The following is a 21,075-nucleotide window of genomic DNA, read 5'->3' as shown; positions in this document are numbered from 1 at the left end:
AAAACCACACATAAAAAAACTAAAACAAAAGTAAAACTTATTGTAAATTGTCTTGGAGTACTTCTATCTACAGCTTACCAAATGTTCATTTTAAGGTAAAGTACTCTTTTAAATAAACATACAATCCATTCCTATGTGAGACAATTAATACACTTTAAACTGGGTTTAAACCAAATAAAAGTATAATGTCTCTCACGAGGAGCAGTATGTCCTTCTTGCTAATGAAAATTAGCTCAACATTAAGATGAGCCAAAGGTTGATGCAATACCATTATTTTCTAATTAACAAATAATATAATTGAATTACTACTGTACAAGCCTCAATGATCATTTTATCCTGATGGATGTTGCTTTTAGAATTTTTAATCAAAGCAATTATAAATTATATGTATGCAAAATACAAACAAAATATATTTCTGGGGGATTATCTAATATATTATATATATGTAATTGTAAACATTGTATACTCTGATTGACCAAGCACCCACTTTCGACCAACAAGGAAGGAGTGCAGGTACTTTGTGAATGTATATATATATATATATATATATATATATATATATATATATATATATATATATATTATTATATTATAAACAATTTGTTCTTTAATTTATAAACAGAAACTGTTTAAAACATGTGTACATGTAGTCAAGTGATGTCACCCAAACTAAAATATTATGCACTTATTGGAGTCAGCTCAGAAACATCTCACAAATACAGAGGGCACATGCCACTTTTAAGATTTGCAAACTACAATGCCAGTTATGGCATGGTGAATCTTCATATTGCATGCAAGCATTCAAAGAGTCTTTCAGCATGGTTGACCAAGGGATTGATCTGGTGTGAAACTATGATTTGTAGCAAGTATCTACCAGGAGCATTTATGTGCTATTTTAAAATTGTGTCTTGGGAGATGGGCAAGATAAAGGGGGTTATTTATTAAAACTCTAATTTTTGTAGTCGGGTTTTAAAGCCGAAAAAAATAAATTTTTAGAGAATTTTTTATTTCTTGCAGAAAAACTGCTTTTCCAGTAAGATACTTTATTACATTCACTGTACACTTGTGTAAACATCAAAAATCACAATTATTTTCCACAGGTGGAGTTGCAATGTGTTATCATCCCATACCACTAAAGCTCTTTACTGCATATTGGGGAAATTATCCACATACAGTATAATAGCAAGAGATGACCAATGCCAACGACCTGGAGTGTCAGGTTATTTATACAAATGTACAACACAATTTATATTGTACATCAGTGATAAATCTGTCTGTAACCTGCCCCAGGTTTAACAAAAAAGAGGAAGAAAGGCCACTAAGTGATTGAGAGTAGATGCTTAGCACTTGATCAATAAATAACAGGCAGTCCTTATGGCTCAATGTTATTGCTTTACACCATGATGCTTATAAATATATACTGGCTGTCATCACAGTACTGTAACAAAGTCATGCACAGAAGAACTAGTCCTTTCAGAAAATACATCTTTATTTTCCATAATTATGCATTTCTCCTAAACAGTTTACTGAGCTGTATATTTGGTACAATTACCTTTTATTTAATGGTATAGAACACCTTGAATTTCTGTCCACATTATCTGTCCATAGCTACAAAAAATGTTTATATTTTACGATAATAAGGACTAAGGGGCAGATGTATCAAGGGTCGAATTTCGAGGGGTTAAATCCCTCGAAATTCGGCAGGGTAATAGAATTGAATAGGCAATTCGGGCGATTAGTCGCTCGATCGAATATTCGATCAAAGGATTTTCATTCAATCGAATGATCGATCGAATGCCTTTTTATTCGATCAAAAATGTAGAAAACAAGCCTATGGGACTTTCGTTAGTTAACATCCTAAGCTTCAAAAAGTGACATTGTTAATAAAATTCAGTTCAAATGAAAAAATGTAAAGACATTTGAAAATAGAAAGAATTAAAATTATTACTTACATTATAGTTGGTAAAGCAGTGTTTTTCAAGTATAATACATACACGTTTAACAATACAAATTTTTAATGAAATGTAGACTCGGTAAGGATTCCAAGCCTACTTTCCTGTGTTCTATTTTCTATTTCTATTGTGGTTTCTGTTGCCTACTCCTCTTGATATTACCACTTATTTTCTAAGTCTTTTCCTTCTCTTCAACTTCTTCACTCTGTTGCACCATTTTTCCCTATTTTGCTTGTTTCTGTCCATACTATTCCTTCCACTTCACTGTTCAAATATGCTTCTTCCTTTTGTCACACATTCTGCTGTTTTCATCCCTTTTTGAATACTCTAGACTATTCTTATGCTGCAAATGGTTTTTGTCTTCTCTTTGTCTTTGCCCTTTCTCTTTTGAAATGTTTTTACCCGCTACTTCTTCCCTTTTTCCACAAACCTCTTTAATTTTCTATTCTGTACTGCCCTCTGCTTTGCCCTCTATTTTCCTTCTGCCCTTAACAAACTCTTCTTTCATTTTATGTTTAATTTTTTTATCTTTCCTTTTTATCTTATCTTTCTGGTGGTAACCACTAATATAGACAGAAACAATCACATACCGGTATACAAAGGAAGCCATGTGTTAAGATCTCCTGCTTTGTTCCCCTGTGTGCTGTCCTGTGACAGTTTGCAATCTGTTTACATTAGAGGTCATCCACCAGCATAGGGATTGATATGGATAGAGAAAGCACTTTGTTACAGGTCCTGTGTTTTCCCACAGATGGAAATTTAGTAGTTAGCGGGCTTTAACAGCAGCATACTATTCTTTGCAAGCTATTTATTGTAGGATTGTATGATTACCTTAAACATGTCATGATTTGATTCATTATTTAATGACTACAATGGAAAGGTAACCTTTATCATATGCTGTACGTCCTTAAATACACAATATCCATAATGAAGCTGGACAATGTAAACATAGTACTTACATGTGCCTGTCCTTGTAAAGCTTGTTAACATTTTCCCATTCAAAATTAAGATCTGATAATTTTTCTTGGATTTTCTCATTTTCTCTCAGTGTAGCACATTGCATAACTGCTTTCTTCTTGTTTTGAATCACCTCCAGCTGACCTGATAGTCTCCCAAGGCTGTCTTTTATATTCTGGAATGGTAACATCATTAAACAGACAGAAAAATTAGTTGTCCTACTAAATATTAACCACTCCATAGCATTAAAATAAAATATTAAGAGACTTGTAGCGCTTGTTTCCTCATTTAGTATTTACAAAATGTTTTTTTATTCCAAAATGTTTATCTAAATGGACTTAGTAAATTTCTCAAACGTCATAGTATAAAATAAAGCAGACCAATACTTAGTACTGCCAATATGGAAAATACTTTTGAAGAAGTGAAAGCTACATATGTTCTATGGAAATGAGGAGAATACTAATAAACAGTTGTTTTACTGCGCAAGATATTTATATTATATTTCTTTTATAATATGTTGCTTGGCTATCACAATGCAGTTGCTGGGCCTCACAGCAAAGTCAATTAGTAGGTTTTTGAAAAAAATGAAAAGCTAAGGTAAGTTTAGGAATTCATTTAAAAGGGATGCATTTATGCCCACAGATGCAGTTAACAACTTGCATATAAAGGCACTTTCACTAAAGGTACTTGCTTTCTAATGTACTCTGCATATTTCCATATAGTTATACTCTCAAGCAATCATTCTTCCTCCCTGCAGTTCTGAATTTAGTGATGCTGCACCTTTTGAAGCATTTTGCTGTGCCGACTCTGGAGCTACCATCACCTCCTGACCAGGCGTTAGCTCCAGGGTTTTCTAAGCACCCTGCATCACCATTGCAATCATCACAGTGGAGTTGCACCTGAATAATCACTCACACACTGAACGATGGAAATGATGGCAGACAGATTCAAAATATTTGGCACAGCTACATCCAATTTATGACATAGTGCACATGCAATTGCATTTATATTGACAGATCAGACACACAGGGGCAATACTGGAGCTGCTGTCACCTGAGGCAGCAACCTCAATCCGACCCCCCTCCCTTGCTCTGTGCTTAAAACTTCAGCATTGGAGCATTTCAAACAGGGGCTGTACTAGCGTAATGAGCGCTATAGCACTTTCTGCACTAGCAGAGCCTAATTTTCAGATTAAAAAACAAATTTGTCTCTAAGTAACAGGAGGCAACTTTTGTTTACTATTGTTACCTACTCGCACTCCCTTACGGGCGGGCGAAGGATTAGGAGTTGAGTGCTAATCTACTCAGTAAGTTCCCCTTTGCTTATTATTTAAAACTTATTTTCATACATGGTCGTACTTTATTTTGATTTATTCGGATAATCTGTTATTTGAAGCACTGATCATTATTATGCAACAATGATTTAAACGTAAGAGCCCTGGCTTGCTCTAATCATCTGATTGATAGGCTTTTTCTAAGCTGTTTTCATCCTTTGGTTAAGAAGTTTGTGTGTCCCTTGCTAGTGATGTCTGATTAGTGTAGTGTGATGCTGCTGGGCAAGACAGTGACTGGCAGAAGGGGTCTTGATGGAAACAAGAGTGAAAAAGTTTTATGAAAAAGTTTGTGAACCCCTCTTAATTCTTTGGAGTTTTGTTTATCATTGGCTTAGCTTTCAAAGTAGCAACTTCCTTTTAATATATAGCATGCCTTATGGAAACAGTAGTATTTCAGCAGTGACATAAAGTTTATATGATTAATGGTAAATTTGCAAAATTAGACAAGTGTATAAATTTGGGTACCCCATCAGAGATATTAAATCAGTACTTAGTTGAGCCTCTTTTGGAAATGTAACAGCCTCTAGACGCCCCCTATAACCTTTGAGGAGTGTCTGGATTCTGGATGTTAGTATTTTTGACCATTCGTCCATACAATATCTCTCCAGATGGCTGCTGAGCATGCTTCATCCCATAGATTTTCGATGATATTCAAATCAGGGGACTGTGACGGTCATTCCAGAGTATTGTACTTCTCCCTCTTCATAAACGCCTTTGTAGATTTTGAAGTGTGTTTAGGCTTATTGTCTTGTTGGAATATCCAACCCCTGCATAACTTCAACTTTGTGACTGATGCTTGAACATTAACCTGAAGAATTTGTTGATATTGAGTTGAATTCATCCGACCCTCGACTTAAACAAGGGCCCCAGTCCCTGAACTAGCCACACAGCCCCACAGCATGATGGAACTTCCACCAAATTTGATAGTAGGTAGCAGGTGTTTTTCTTGGAATGTGGTGTTCTCCTCCCGCCATGCAAAATGCTTTTTAATGACCAAATAACTAAAATTTTGTCTCATCAGACCAAAGCACTTTGTTCCAAAATGACTGTGGCTTGTCTAAATGAGCTTTTACATTCTGTTTGTGGCATGAATGCAGAAAGGGATTCTTTCTACTCATCCTGCTATACAGATGTTCTTTGTGCAAATTGAGCTGAATTGTGGAACAATGTACAAATACACCATCTGCAGAAAGATATCATTGCAGGTTTTGGAAGTGATTTTTTGGTTGTCCCATTCTCACAATCCTTCGCATATGCCGCTTCTGTATTTTTCTTGGTCTGGCAGATCTGGGTTTTACAAAAACTGTGCCTGTGGACTTCTATTTCCTGATTACATTCCTTACTGTTGAAACTGACCGTTTAAACCTCTGAGATAGCTTTTTGTAGCCTTCCCCTAAACCAAGATACTGAATAATCTTTGTTTTCAGATCTTTTGAGAGTTGCTTTGAGGATCCCATGCTGTCACTCTTCAGAGGAGAGTTAAACAGAAGCACAACTTGCAATTGGCCACCTTAAATAGCTTTTCTCATGATTGGACACACCTGCCTATGAAATCCAAGGCTTAACAAGCTAATCCAACCAATTTGGTGTTGCCAGTTATCAGTATTGAGCAGTTACATGCATTTAAATGAGCAAAATTACAAGGGTACCCAAATTTTTGCACATCCAGTTTTTCACATTTGATTTAATTTCATACAACTGAATACTGATTCATATATATGAATATGATGTATATATGGGTTTATTTGGACAAGGTCAGCAAAATTTGCAAATTTGACCTTTAAATGTTTGTTAGGTCTGTCTTAAGTGTAATACCATTCTAGACAGCAATAGGTATTTTTATATGATTTGAATGTAATTAGAAAAAATGATCTGTTTGGCTGGATGGCCTGGGAGGACCTCTGGCCAGAAATAAGGAGAACCCAAGGAGAGCTTGGCTTTGATGCCCAAGATAGAGGATGAGCATGCAAAGACAGTCAGAGTGAGAGATTGTCCAGGAACACAGATAGGATCCAGCATCTGAGGTGAACAAACACACAGCCTTACACATTGCATGCACACAGGCACTTAATCATAGGCTAAAGCCTTATCTGAAGCCTATAATGAAGTACCTGTGTGCACAAAATCCATAAGGTTGTGTTTCTGCTGCTTTTTCCATGTTTGAATACCTCCACCCTGAGTTGTAGGCCCGGGACATGCGTGCCTGGACCCCACATGTAGACTGGTGAGATTATATTCTTTTGTACCCTGTGTGAGTACAGATCTTGTTTGTGTAACTGTCACTTGCGAGCAACTACCTTTGTCCAAGAACAGGTATTTTGGGGAAGGTGGTGCTATCTGGGTTAAATAAGCTCCTTGCAAGGGACTTATAGCAAGGTACTGAACTGTGCAATTATATATCCCATCTATACAAAGTGTGGGACTGTAATATTTAGTCAGCAAAAGTGTTTTATCTGCTAGTGAGTCAGAAAGGTTCCTATCAATCCCCATTGCAGTATTGTAAATGTTATTAGATGTCTGTTGAATTTTTCTATTTCTGTATAAAGTTTATTATTGCTGCTAATCTATGTGTATTTTATTTTGCTAGGGGAACCCCCTAAGGTGTATCGTTCAGTACCTACAAGATGGAGGCACTGTAAAATCTCAACATATCAAGTTCTATATTCCCTTATATGTAGGACAGTAAAAGAAAAAAAGCTTCCAAAAGGGTTAATTAAAACAGCAGGTCAAGTATTAGCTGAATGAATAGTATATATTATCCAAAACACCAAAAAGGTTTTTTTACCAAGATACATTCAATAGTAGCTCAGACTGAATAACTCATATCAGGGTTTGAACAGTTTTTATGAAACATAATTTCTAGGACAGAGCTGCCACATTGCCAATAACTGGATATAACAATAGTTGATATGGATAGTTGTAAGTTATCTTTTATTGCTTAAAATATTCTGATGGCTCAGAATAATCCAGCTGTTGGGAAATATTTGAATGCTGGGCCTAAGACTCTGGTCTCAGATATATTTGTATTAAGCACACAATTATATAAAGCCACTAATAAATTATCTTATTATTACCTTTTCTATGTTATTTCAGTCTTTCTTATGGTCATATTCCAAAACAGTAATGGAAACAGTGGGATTGTTATTATTATTATTGTTCACAAATTTGCATACTATAGTTTCTTATTTCAAATAAGTAATCATTTATTCTACCTGGGCAGCTGATAAAAATAGCTGCAAGCTATTTTTAATTATGGAAATGCCAAGAGAGATTTTATAACCTGGTTTACGAAAGAGCATACGACTTTCATTTCTAAGAAAAAAGGATTAGAGAAACCCATTAGCAGCTGGAGTGACAGTAGCCTTTGGGGAGAGAATCCATCTTAGTGCTCTTGAAGTGAAAAAAAAAATAGCAGTAGAGACTCAACCTCCAGTTCATTTTTACTAACTTAGATTTGTCTTTTGCTGACAATCAAAGGACAAAACCCAATATAAAAGTCTTTTCCCAATGTGCCAAGCACAACGATCTAATAAATGTGGCACACTGACAGATTAACTCTAGAGAGTATTGAATCACTTGGCTTATGAGTGGATGATAACATTATCATAGGAATTTGGACAAAAGTATCAAATTTAATGAGTAAATTAAAATCTAGAGTGTGTACATTTTAAGTCTGGTTGACAGTTTGTGGGTGCATGTAGCTTTTGTAGATGAAAGATACATCTATTGTTCTACAAAAAAATGCCTAACATTTTCTAAATATTTTTTCTATTTAAATAACAACATGAATCATAACCCACTACCACTCCATGAACAGTAACATTATAGTGAGTGGTTGCTAAAATGTCCTTAAATACCACTCTGCGAGAATAAAAACCTAATTAATGTCCAATTAAAGATTTTGAGAAGCATGTCATGTTAGTACAGTATTTCTATGAAGCGCTGTCAATGGCTATATGATGTGTGAGCGGTTGCACTTTAAATGGGTCTTTACTTAAACAATGAGATTTGCCTAATGGAAGAAAATTTTATTATAAGCAACTTTACAATTAACATTTACAATAAACATTTTGCATTTTCATTTTGGAAGATATAATTTCTATTATTTGAGGTACTGTATCTGTCTGTACCTTTTTATGCTTTGAACTGCTGCATCAGACTCTTCAAATAATGTAGCAGTATCCAACTCTCCTTCAACCAAGACTTTAGTTTCCTACGAAATGTTCTGTTATTGAAATACCTATGAGAAGTATGCAAAACATGTGGGAATTTTCTCTTAGGATGAAGGAGAGCTGATTTTTTTCTACATTGTAGTAATGTTAAGTAGTGCAGAGGATAGTAATAGCCAGACAGATACTGCTTTGAATTGCAATAACAATGTTGGAATGTTGCCTAGAATTACATTTTCTTTTGCTATGCAAAATTTAATTTATAATTACATTTTTCATCTTAAAACTATGTCCGAGCAAAGTGGTGGCAGCAGGTATAGAGCATCACTGAGGACAGGGTGACAGAGCTAATTCACATGACCTGAAAGTCCTCATTCACTTGGCTGCCATTAGTATTATTGCAATGCAAATGAGTGACAAAGAGACAGACCTGCATTGAACAGCTGGAAGCTGAGCTGCTATTGCTGATGTTCTCTTCCTGCTGTTGATCTCTGCATTTATGTAGTGGAAAAAGTCGTTGATGACCCCTTAATTCCAAAAGGAAATCCCAAACCCAGAAACTGGATAAGCAGCTAATTTAATAATAACATTGAAATGAACCAAATTTTGCTAAAGTATTATATTGAAAATATTTATTTAAAATGTCCTGCTACTTTGGTGCAAAGACAGAGGTCCATTTTAAGGCACAGGGAATAAGTTTGAATAATGTGTACAAAATAAAAATGTACATTTAAAGGAAAGGCAAATTCACAGAAGGGCTGTACTGGATGAGACTTAATTATGCACCTTTAATTCCTGAACCCTCCAGAAGAGTTATGTCAAGCAGTTCATGCAATATTTTATTAGTAAGTGCCTGCATTTTTCTATGTCATAATTCCTTCTTGCAGGATTTAATATGTAGGCACTAAATGGACTAAATAAACCAGTGTGGGACAAGTTAATGTAGCAGTAAATTCATTTTAGGGGCAAATTGTGAAATTAGGGCTCACCACAGTAAAATCTCACCACTCTGCATGGGGATTTCAGAGTTATATTTATCGAATGGTGAACTTTAATGTTCACCTATCAATAAATACAACTCTAATAATTATAGAATTTTATTATGGTGAGTTCTGTATTCACACTTTGATAAATATCTTCCTTAGCATCAACATTTTCCTCTATATTTAATAGGGATACACTGAATCGGGTATCAGTTTTGGGATTAAGCCATTTTCAGAAGGATTTAGACTCATGTGCAACACAAAATTGTTTTTAACCGTTACCCTAATTTGCAAAAAGTGGATTTGGTGCATGTCTAATATTTAAGACCTATAGATGTAAAATATGGTAATACTGTAGGTTATTTTCACTACGCCAGATGATATAGAAAGCAGAAACTCTACAGATGCCCTTGTTCTAATATTTATTTCTTGAGTTCTGTATTCTTCTTCTTCAAATTACACACACACACTTCTTCTGTACATGAGCACATTGCTTAAAAAAACACGGTATTGGTAAATGTACAAATTGGTTTTGTTGCTTTAAAATAAAACAATCCTGTCATTTAATGATTGACATTTTATTATTTTGTCAATTCCCGCAGTGTAAGTTTTATACCAGCCTTCACACGTAAATACAATATTAGAGTGAAAACTGCCTGTGGAAGACTGATAAATCAATAAAAGCTCTAGAAAGACAGACACATCTTCACTTTCACTTGCAAGAACTAATAACTTTCAAGAAAGAATAAATACATGACTAACACAGTAAAATATAAATGGAATTCATCCAAGCCTCTATGTACTTCAAACTGGAGGGAAAATTTGGAAGATTGGTGCTAAAGCTGGAGTTTATTTTTTCTTTTCTTTTTCAACATAAGTTAAAACAAGTCTTATACATTTACATAGATAATGTACAATTTCCCATTTCAGAAATACTTGTATTAATCCCCTAAAATATATCATACTGTAGCTTCAATATCCCAACAACCACAGCAAGGAGTTTCTTTAATACATTTTTTTCGGGCAAAAACAATCCCAATTGAATCAACAAATCAATCATTGTCATGTCATCCTCAAATAAGCCTGTATCCATGGCTTTCCTTTAGCTATGTCTACAAATTCTGCTAATATATGCTTAGGATATTAAATGTCACATGATAACCCAAATATACCATCCTGAAAAGCATCTCAGGATTGTATTGACTGCAATACATAAGGCGTGTGTGTCTCAAAATGGATGTCAGGTTAAATGGATCATGTTTCTCAAAACTAAAATGTTAAATGCATGTATTATCTTTTTTAAGGTTTCAGTGGGTTTTTTTTTGGACACTATTACTAATTTCTAATACTAAATATGCACCACATGAATCTGGATATGACTAGAAAACTAACATGAATTGTTATCTATATTGCAGAAATAGTTCATAATTTCTTTCCATTTTTGGCAAATGTGTGGTCTGCTGCGATGACTAGGGTAGGTTGCATGTAATAATGAATGGCAGAAAGGATCAAGATGTTTATCTTAAGTTTAGTGTTATAATTCACTATTTACAGTGATCAATAACTGTATGTCTTCTTGAACAGCTCATTGATGTTTTGACACTGATTAGTTTTAATAAACAACTCAACAATTCAATTATCAGTAAATCAGCAAACATTTAACATTGTCTGAAAATATGCAAAATCAGAAATCATCACTCATCTCGAGTTGCCAGCTAAAGGAAATTCAGATGTTAATAAAGGCTATTATACAGTGTACAGTTAGAATACAGCTCCTCCTTTGTTTGAATTCCAATGTCACTTTCTTGTGACCCTGCATTGGGAACGGTGTTTGAAAAGATAAGAGAACTTCAGTGCTGTTTTGGCCACAATATCAATATAATTTGTTTGGCGTTAATCGATATCTGACTACCTGTGTATACATGTATTCAAGCTGTTGAACTGCTATTGCAATAAAGGATTTTCTACAGCAGATTAGTTCTACAAAATCCCTTTTACTTTTATGGAAACATTTTTGAAGCTTTATGATAAACGGAAGCCAGCAAAGTGTGCTGAAGCAGTAACATTAATGTGCATTGTTTTCTGTGTAAAGACACTATAGAAGTCTATGCAGCAGTGTTAATCCATCTTAATGTTTATTTACAGGTGAACAGTAATGCAATGACTGCCATTTTTAAAGTACACAAGCCTCATGATAAGTGAAGTGAGCTATTTACAGTTACAGTATATACTCAACAATTCACAGTCAACCCAAATTATAATTGTATCGAATATATATATATATATATATATATATGCCAGTGGTGCACAATAAAATATGTTATAGTATAGGAACAGAGGATCAGCACTCACTGTAGTATGGTGAAGAAGTGTCTATTTATTTCACACAATTCTACATCTTATCTGATGTTTGGTCCCACATGGACTTTTCTCAAGGACCTTTCTTATCCCTGAGAAAGGTCCCCATGTAAAATTGTAAAATTGTGTGAAATAAATCGACACTTCTTCACCATACTAAAGTGAGTGCTGATCCTCTGTTCCTATATATATAAATATATATATATATATATATATATATATATATATATATATATATATATATATATATATCAAAGGATCGCACCCAGTGAGTGTCGATATCCCAATAGTAGATAATATATATATATGTAGGGATGTGTTAAATAGCCATCCTCAGTATTATTAGCAGGCAGCTCCTCAGTGTTATAGACACCTAACTGGGTCCTAAAATACAGTTGGGAGGGGTACTGTTTCTCATTCCTGCTCTAAGCTATGCCCTTTGCAGTTTCTCACAGTGATCAGCAGATGGCACTGTGCTAGGGTATAAAAGGCTCTGAAGCCATGCTTTCATTGTCCATTTTGTGCTGGCTCTAACCTGAACTGGCGGGTAGAGTTCTGTGGAACCTAGAAAGGTCAGATCTAGTACGGATAGGCTACTCACCCTTTATAGGTCACTATAGGAGTGACAGATAGACAGGTTATTTAGCTAAGCAGCTCAAGGCTCCGAGGAGGAGAGTCAGAGGGATTAAGATTCCGGGTACTAATAACCCAGAAGTAGGGACTAAGTGTATAGGAACAGGGTAGATAGATTCCCTTCAGGTTCCACTTAGGGAAAAGTATGAAAGCTGGGTGTACCTTTATTGCTGCTGAGCACGTCCTCTTGCCTGTGGGGACTAATACTGACCAAGTGGTGCTGTAAGTATTGCCTATCCAATGCGATGCAAAATCCTGTCTGCTCTATTGTATACTCCACTGAGGATTGTGTATGTTCAATAAATATGTTCATGGTTAAGTTATAAGAACCACTGGCGCCCCAATTATTATACCCTGTATACAGTTACAGTTACACTACACCCTGCCTCCTGCCTCCACACTGTTGCGTGGGCTTACTCCCTAAGATTATAGGTCTCATCCGGAGCACATTTATTGGGAGTAGAGCTAAATAGTAGTGTACAGAGCACACAATTTACTATAGCGCTATATATTTATATTATCTACTATTGGGATATCGGCACTCATGAAAAAGCTGTAACTTGACTGCCTGAGTGCGATCCTTTGAAAGGCTGAAACGTTAGTAGTTGTTGTGCCTAAATAAAACATTTTTTGATTATTCGTAAGACCTGTGTGTGCTCCTTCTTGAGGACAACATATATATATTTAACACTTGCTTTGAAAATGAAAAAAATCAGGGAAGTCTGTCTAAAATAACCAAGTGATTTGTTCCATGCAGGGCTGCCAGCACCAAAATCAACCCCAGTTTAATTTCAAGCTTTTTAGCCAGCAGCTGTACAATTGATTGAATGTCATTCTGTTTTTACAGCTTTATAATGACAACAATGAATGCTTTAATCATGAAATAAATATTAATTAGCAAGTGTAAGATTTAAAATATGCACCTTCCAAAAGAAGCAGCATAGTGGAGAGATTTATATTGAAGGAAACAGACATGTGTTTATGACAATTTAATAGTCCAGCAAAATTAAACAAGTGATAACACTAGCTTGTATCAAAAGTCATCAATATAATTAAAGGTAGTGTCTAGTACAATAATATTAACTTCCATAGAAGAGCAATTGATTAGTTAGATACTGTATATAAATCACCTAAGAGCAGCCTGCATAGAGGACATCAAGAAACACAAGTACAATAAGAACACAATTTCAGCAGATAAAATCTTTTGCTGGGTCAGTGCTTTGCTAACTTATATAGTACCCTAGTACATAGCAAGGACTGAGCGTAAGCTCATAAGCGGTGATTTACATGCTTTCTAACCTTTATATGTATATAAACCATTCTACTAAGAATAATCACGTCAAATGAAGAATGGCGTTAAATCTGGAAAAATGTCTTCTTTGTAAATTGATAGTGACAACGGAGACATTTATTATATAGTAAACTATTAAATCACGTCCAGATATAATGCCTAAGAAGGTGCTTTGTCATATTTGCATATTAGTGTAATGTTTGGGTTATATTATCTATGGGAACATTAACAATCTCAATTAGTGATGGGCGAATTTATTCGCCAGGCGCGAATTCGCGGCAAATTTGCGCGATTCGCCGCCAGCAAATAAATTCGCGAAAATTCGCGGAAAAAATGAGACGCCGGCGCCGTTTTGCGAATTTTTCGCCGTTTCGCGCGAAATTCGCAAATTTTTCGGCGAAGCGAAACGGCGCAAATTCGCCCATCACTAATCTCAATCATGAGGGTCTATGGACTGTATGCACTTCAACTTTATTGACACTTAGGCCTAAAAAACGGTTGGGAACAACTGCTTTAGGAAACAGAATTTATTCTGAAATTAATCATACAAGTACCCTGATTGTTAGGGGAGACTATAACACATTTCATGCTAATTGAACTGTTGATTATTTTTACATAGAATAAGATACCATTTACTTATTAATTTCAAAATACTGTAACTATAAAGTTACTATTTGTTTTGTAGGATTATTTTTTCATTATACCCTCTCACTTCTACTAAGAGTGCTGAGCTGAATCTGAATCCTAAAAAATCATGTGACTTTTCATCACACATCAAGGAAGTCATTTTTTACTTCTTGCTGTGCTTGCAGTTCAATTTTGCCCTTTGTCTACCTAATTTGTATATGTATGTTTGGATTTGGATCCAGTTCAGGATTTGATTGAATCCTAAAATAGTGGATTCGGTGCATCCCTAGTCTAAAACTTTCTGTCATCAATGGACAAGGGTAATAGTGCTTATGGCCTGAAGTACAGTATCACAGAATCTAATTATTAAGAACATCCAGACCACAGAGTACTGTGTTGTCTACATTTAAGTAAGTGTATAGATACCCATGCACAAAGACAGATATCATTTTATGGAACCACAATGATAGCACAAGTCGAGATTCTATTGAAGATGAGTTTTTAAAATTATCAATATATAACAAAAATGCATTTTTTATTTAGTGTGTTTTAGCTGGTAGTCCAAAAATGTCTTCATTTTTAATGTTAAAATTAAATGGCATAATTTGCATACATTTTTAGTTACTGTTCTAACAGCAATGATTAGTTTAAGGACTCTTCCTAGTATTCCAATATTCCCTTGAATGGTCATGTTAGGATCACTTATGGAGAACTAATTTAACTAACCTAAGTAACAGTTTATAATAGAACAGTTGATCACCCCTTTATAAACAAACCCATACAGCTGCTGCAGTTCTGCTCGTCTAGAACTTGTAGAAACTGTTTATAGACAAATATTTCTACACCATACACCAATATATATATGTTTTTGTGTATTTATAAATTAAACATAAGAATTATGTGTTACATATGAATGATACAGTCAACCCCCTTACCTTTAGGCACTCCTGTTGTTTGGCTAAATCTTCACAGTCTTTCTTATTGAGACAGGAAGAATCCAGAAGAAGCCCCACCTCAGCAACAAACTGCAGAAGGACTGTAATCTCTGCCAGATATGAGGAAGGCACATAGATGGTTTCCATTCTTATTCTCTCTGACATTGAATGTGTTGTTTCTTCTGTAACAGTTTGCTAGTGTAAATATACACAAGTTATTTTTTTTATAATCACAAAGTTTTGCTCAACTTTAGTTAGATTAATGGAATACAAAATAAGAAATACCAATACAACATTTAAGTGGCTTGAGCATCCTAGAAACACATGGTACAATTATTGGAAAAGTACATCTGTTTATATTAGTATCTCTGTATATCAAAATATAAATATATAATTTAGAAATTAAAAGGAATTTGACATACAGCAATATGAAAGTTGCTATTGTTTCCACGCATTACATACAGTATATAAGGCCTCATTTAATGAACCATTGGCAATAGAAAATGAAAAAAAAATGGACGCAAAATTCCCTGTTTTTTTGCCATTGATGTGTGCAATAGGTCTCTTTAATATGACATAGTAAGAAAAAAATAATAATTATAGAAGTTTTACAAAGGTTTTATCCTTTATACATGTTCTATCCTTTTTGGTCTCTACATTGGTGATTGACTGCAGAGGTAGGAACACTTCTACTCAACTGTTTGGGGACTAGGATTTATCCTTTCACTATCTTGTGTCTCCTATACAACTTCTACTGAGGTCTTTGCAATGATATTTTCCTCACTTAGGCCTCCTTTGTCCCATGAGTCAAGCACAATATAGTGCGCTCTATGAGTCTAAAGGAGACTTACATGACTAACTCCTGCCTATCATACCTCTAACAGGATTGTAACTGAGATGCTTGTAGCAATGAAAATTCCAATCCCTATGATTACACATATTATTGCATGGGGAATACCTCCTCCAACTCATACCCAGTATGGGTCCAGCCCTGTGTCTAGGGTTTTTCTAGAACATTAAGGAAAATAAATCTCTACTGTCCTACACATAAATTGCATTTATCCAATATGCAGCACAGTTTGCAATGTTACATTATTGCTGCTGTCGTAACATTTTACAATTTAAATATTGTAGTAAAGCAATAATTTAGTCTGGGGTCTAAAGCATTTGTGATATATGAGTTGTATAGTTTTTTGTTGAAACATATTGGTTAAAAATGTTTAATGAACATAAGATGTTCTAAGCATGTTATGTTCAAAGCCAAGTAAAATCTAGATCTCAATAACAATCAAGTCTGAACTTGTGTCTTGTTACTCTGTATCACTCTATATGGCACATTCCACAGTCAACCATATCTTTATGTTATTCAAAAGTACAAATTCAGAATTGTACATGCCAATGAAAACTACTGGGGTGGGGCTGAATTTTTTATTAAAAAAAGTCTGATCAAACTAAAATCCACAATTTGACCTTATGTATTATTAAAAAAGCATAATTTAATCTGATCCGGGAAAAACATGATAAAATCACGTAAAATCTGAATCGTACGTTTTTTTCAGATTTTTTTCCCAAACTGCTGATTTTCCAGAAAAGTCCACATTTTTGAGATTTTTAGTCTGATTTTCAGGCTAATTCCAGCACAGACCACAGAAACTGACAAATAGAATAGAGACCTCTCCCATTGACTTATTCAGTATACAACCTTGGCAGGTATGAGATGCTGGATTTTCAGATTATGATTTTTTGCAGCATTGGACTTTAATAAATCCTAAAAATTTTTATTTTTTTCCCCACTAAAAATTCGGATTTTATAGTAAAAAAAAAAACCTTGAATAAATATCCCTCTAAAAAATTTTTTTCAATGTAATTAATTTAGTAGTATAGTTCATAATATATTTTAATGCTGTATGAAATAAAATGACTGACTAGTTACGGAGGTTTAATGTATTTTCATGCATTTGTTTTTTTTATATTTTATGCAAGATTACATAATAAACTAGAGAGGTACATTTCCTGAAGAAAATGTGAGTGGTGCTTGCCGTGGCAAAACTCAGGCCCAAATCTGATTGGCTGTTGTTGCCCCGCCCCTTTTTTTCCTAATTGTGAACCACAGTCACTCAGTGACTAACATACCAAAGTTTGGGAATGCTGTCATTTAATGTGTAAAAATGGCAGCATTTCTATTTTTTTCTATTGAAAATCAATGAATGAAATTTGATTGGTTGTTGGTGGCTCCGCCCACTTTTTCTAAACTTGAAGTGGAAACCCCCAGCGACCACATTTGTGATATTCAAGGTCCCTGACATCAATACTGAGAGAATGGCAGCCTTCTTAATTTTTCCCATTAAAACCAATCAAAGAAATCTGATTGGTTGGTTTTGGCTCCACCCACTTTTCTTAATTTTAATCCCAGTCCCCCAGTGACCAACTGTGCCAACTTTGAGGAGGCTGCCATTAACCGTCTAAGAGCGGCAGCAGTTTAAAATTTTCCTATTTAATTGAATGGCTGAAATTTGATTGGCTGTTGTAGACTCCGCCCACTTTTTGTAAATTTTGGCTGCAGTCACCCAGTGACCCACGGTGCCAAGTTTGGGAGCTCTGGCTTTATTACTGTGAGAATTACAGCTGTTTATATTTTCTCATTGAAGTCAATAGGGAAAATCTGACAGAAAAGTCACAACACCCCATTCCCGAATAAGCTGAACGGTTTGACACCTCATTCATGGGTCTGCGACAAACTAATTATTCGATAAATTCCCCATTATAAGTCAATGGGGCAAATTTGGGGACCTCTCCTGCCCCGGGGGTAAAACTTATACCCTCGTGTGGGGTATCATCTGACACAGGTCGCAAACCTCTTCAAATGTGGTAAATTTAACGTTTCTACAAGATTCCCTCTCTGCGCTAGAATCCGTCAAAAGTTGGCCTCAATGTTAATCTATGGGACTTTTCGGGGTGGTTAATTGCCCCCGCAAGGGGCAATTAACCACCCACCCCTTAGAAAAGTCATACCACCCCATTCCCGATTAAGCCGCACGATTTGACACCTCATTCATGGGTCTAGGACAAACGGTGCGGGACTAGTTACGCGCCAAACTTTCATACGGAAGAAGAATAAAAATAAGTTTGCAAGATAACAGTAGTGATGCTTTGCTTCGCAAGCACCACTAATAAGTTTGCAAGATAACAGTAGTGATGCTTTGCTTCGCAAGCACCACTAATAAATCAGTTTAGCCTTTCGCTTCATTCAAACTGAAACAGTAAGATTGATGAAAACCAACTGCAACAAATTCTGAAAGTGTCATGCAGTGGTAAAATAAGATACTACTTTGAGGCTGTGTATTTTTTAAACCTGTGGTCAGTAATGCAAAAATGCTATGTTATGATGGTGAGAGGCCTAAAGCTTAAAGGCCAAAACAATCTGTCCATTTCATTTAAGACTGATGACCAGATTCAACTGAATGAGAAAAACATATCTACTGGTCCAGTCCAAGATTATCCTGACAAAAGACATGGCTAGTCTGCAGGTGTCACCATGTTTCCATTAACTATCTTGATTAAATAAGGTCACTAATACCCCTTAAAATTTGTCACACCAAGTCAGAATCATCAAGTATTATGATACAAGGACATCTGATAGTATTATAGCTCTATTTATAAAAGTAAAGCTTCCAAAAAGTTATACTATATGGAAAAATTATATTCATAACATGGATCATGGCACTGCCTCTGTATTTCTAACTGCAGGACTATGACACTGCCTCCCTAGTGATTATGCGCCTGCTTCTATATAGGCATGCATACATAACAGGAACCAGGTGCACAGCTCCTTCAGAGAGGATGTGGCAAAAGAAACAATGAAGCATGCTTAACCAAGACAATGTTTAGCTAAAAAGTGGCCTGGGCATGTTTATTTATCATTTATTGGTAAAATGGTCATGGTACAAAGTAAACAAATGTATTCGTTCTGGTATAAAAACATGTTCAGGCAAAAAATACTAAACAATGCAATAATTAGAAACAGACATTTTCATTAAAACTTGTTGTGTTAAAATGGTGATAAAACCATTGTTAGCACAGCACTATAAGTTTATACACCTGAGGTTTAGCATTTAGCACAATAATACATAACAATATATGAACAATTTTATATTTAAAGGAAAAAACTGTATAAATCACTGGAGGTGATGGTAATGACTTACCTGATGCCCAGGGTCGATGTTCCTCTTAGCAGAAAACTGCATTGGCCTTGGTTCTTCTCAGTGAGCACCACTGAGTGATTGTGTTCTTCACCTTCTTCTTTCTTCAATACCCCAAGTGAGACGCATGTGCAGTACAGTAAAAAGCTGACTTTTTTTGCAAAGTTCAGCCTTTTATTCGACTGTGCATGTACACTCGTGTGAAGAAGTTGGAAGCAGGAAGAGGATCACTACATAGTGCTCACTGAGAAGTCCCCTGGCAGGAGCACTGACATGCAGTATCAGGTAAGTGATTAAAATCATTGGGGGGTGTCACCATTTTGTCAACATGTCATCCTCCAGTGATTTACACTTTCCTTTTTCTTTAAGTTAGGTTAAAGAAAGCAGTGTGTGGTTGCTGTGGGCTACTGTGCTTTTGCATTTTGTTGCTGATTTAGTAAATAAGTCCATCAGACATAACAGGCCAAGAAACTATGTGAAAGTTAAAGGAGTGGCTTTGAAAGTGTCTATTTTTGCATTGACTGCAGTTTTAGCATGATCGCAACTAGGTTGTAGATGAGCCTTTTAATTGCAGACCACACCACTTATGGACCAATGTAAACTAAACAGTAAACTCAACTATAACAAAGGAACTGTTTAAGCAGGCTTATAAAAGGCTTATGTAATAACATAGTAACTTATTGCCCCAGTTCATTATTTGTCAGATCTATAAATCTTATATATCTTTTATAGGGTGTAAATATAAGACAAATTTTAAATAAACTGGGACATATTATTTATGTGACCAGACAATACCTATTTGAACAACAGAAGAATCCTTGCTTTCAAGTACAAGCATGTGGACAAAGATTATTAGGGTTGTAATAGTTATTTAACATAATAGTTTAAACATTGTTTTTTTTCATTCCAAGTCCAAATATAATATAGTCAGAAATGGTCAAGAGACAAGTAATCTGTTGTATCCATAGGACTCCAGATGCCTTGTTATAAATAAAAAACATACAGGTGTTGCATGCCATCACAATTCATCCAGGGTCCATTTCTATTTCTATGTATGTCAGAGTTCATAACCGTTAGAGATTATCACAATGGTGCCATTGAGAGATCCAACGGAAAACAGGATACAATCCTTGTCCGATGTCTTTCCAGTGTCATTTTGTAGTTAAACATCACAGGAAGTTGTGGTATTTTGAAATTTGTGGAATTTTGAGAAAATGTAATGCCAAAACATGGAAATAAGCAGAACCAATACAATGAAAACTAAATGAAATGAAGAAGACCAATGGGAATCACTGGCCTAGTGTTTGTGAATACAGAAATGTTTTGTTACTCTATATAAACACAGTGCCATGGCTGTCATGTAGATACTAGAGAGAATAATAATTGTATTCTAAGTTCAGAAATAGGTTGATATTATTTATAGTGCTGCCTCTATCAATATATTAGCTATACCGCTTTCATAGGTAACCCTTAATGGAATCACAATTTGAATATGTAATCTGTAGTGTGATCCATAATGTATACATTAACTTTTCTTTTAAATAAAAAAAATAAAATGATTGAATGAATGTTATTCATTCTAACTGCTTACAGCTTACAGATGTAGCATTGCTGCTGTAAAAAAAATTCACCAAAATA

General features: G+C 35.1%; 1 protein-coding gene across 1 annotated transcript in view; it reads right to left on the bottom strand.

Annotated features, from left to right (window-relative positions):
• The window catches only part of dmd.1.S (dystrophin, gene 1 S homeolog), a 935,293-nt gene that overhangs the window by 613,739 nt on the left and 300,479 nt on the right, over positions 1–21,075 (bottom strand). Inside the window, exons 42-43 of the mRNA XM_041584187.1 lie at positions 15,239–15,433; positions 2,912–3,084 (exon numbers count right to left, since the gene is read on the bottom strand). Of these exons, the coding sequence (XP_041440121.1) occupies positions 2,912–3,084; positions 15,239–15,433 (368 nt within the window). The remainder of the gene's footprint in view (positions 1–2,911; positions 3,085–15,238; positions 15,434–21,075) is intronic.

This window comes from Xenopus laevis, chromosome 2S, assembly GCF_017654675.1.
Source record: "Xenopus laevis strain J_2021 chromosome 2S, Xenopus_laevis_v10.1, whole genome shotgun sequence".
In the NCBI taxonomy this organism is placed as follows: Eukaryota; Metazoa; Chordata; class Amphibia; order Anura; family Pipidae; genus Xenopus; species Xenopus laevis.
Note: the sequence above shows the minus strand (reverse complement) of the source record. Positions and strands in the feature narration are given on the sequence as shown.